General features: G+C 61.4%; 1 protein-coding gene across 1 annotated transcript in view; it reads left to right on the top strand.

Annotated features, from left to right (window-relative positions):
* The window catches only part of TMEM214 (transmembrane protein 214), a gene marked incomplete at both ends in the record, with an annotated part of 8573 nt that overhangs the window by 5500 nt on the left and 2167 nt on the right, over positions 1-906 (top strand). Inside the window, 2 exons of the mRNA XM_010134687.1 lie at positions 652-753; positions 864-903. Coding sequence (XP_010132989.1) covers positions 652-753; positions 864-903 — 142 coding nt within the window. The remainder of the gene's footprint in view (positions 1-651; positions 754-863; positions 904-906) is intronic.

Below are 906 nucleotides of genomic sequence, written 5' to 3'. Positions count from 1 at the left end.
GGCTCCAGCGCCGGGCTGGAGGAGGGTCCGGTGCTGTATCGCGCAGGTCACTGTTACTGGGGGATTTCAGGAGCAGCTTTGTGATGGGCACCGAGGGACATGCCCTGCCCTCCCGAGGGTGTCAAGAGGCTTTATTTCAGGGGGGGATTTCCTGCTTCACCTCATGCTGCGTTGGGGTTTTGCTGGAGGTTTTTCTGGAGATGCCCTGAGCCAAGCTTCACGCTTCACCCTCATCTTTCTAAACCTTGATTTAATTAGTTTCCTGCAGTCTGGGTTTTCTTCTCTGGCCACATTTCATTTACCACCAGCCCCAGGCTGCCAGACCTCTTGTCTGCAGCTTCTCGGGAGCAGAGAAAAGACCACACAAACCCTTGTGCCTGACACCAGCTGTCCCAGGGGGTGGAGGCAGCCGCTGGCATCCGTGCTGCCCAGCTGGGGTGGGGTACGGCCTCGAGGGCCCTGGAGCTGCCTGCTGATGGTGCGGGGTATCCCTGAGCAGCAGCAAAGTCTGATGACTGTAGTGGCCTCTAGCACATACCAGAGCTGAACGGAAACAGCTGGTGCCGGGGCAAGGGCGGCCGTTCCCCCCAGGGCTGTATTCAACTGCCAGCCCCTCTGCCGCGGCTCAGGGGGTTGGTTCCTGCCGCACAGGGTGCACCCGAACCTGACCAAAGGCTTTGGTATGATCGGACCCAAGGATTTCTTCCCCCTCCTGGACTTCGCTTTCATGCCCAACAACTCGCTGACGCCCAGGTACACCAGCACCCCCTGGTACCCACCCCCGATGTGGTCTGCGCCGTGGGACGAACATCCCAGTGGCCTGGCCGGCCGCTCTCTGCAGCGCCGGTGCCATGTCCCCTCAGCCTGCAGGAGCAGCTGCGGCAGGCCTACCCCCCCCTCAAGGAG

Source organism: Buceros rhinoceros, unplaced genomic scaffold (genome assembly GCF_000710305.1).
Source record: "Buceros rhinoceros silvestris isolate BGI_N320 unplaced genomic scaffold, ASM71030v1 scaffold21404, whole genome shotgun sequence".
Classification (NCBI taxonomy): Eukaryota; Metazoa; Chordata; class Aves; order Bucerotiformes; family Bucerotidae; genus Buceros; species Buceros rhinoceros.
The sequence above is the reverse complement of the archived record's forward strand: the minus strand, read 5'-3'. Positions and strand labels throughout refer to the sequence as shown.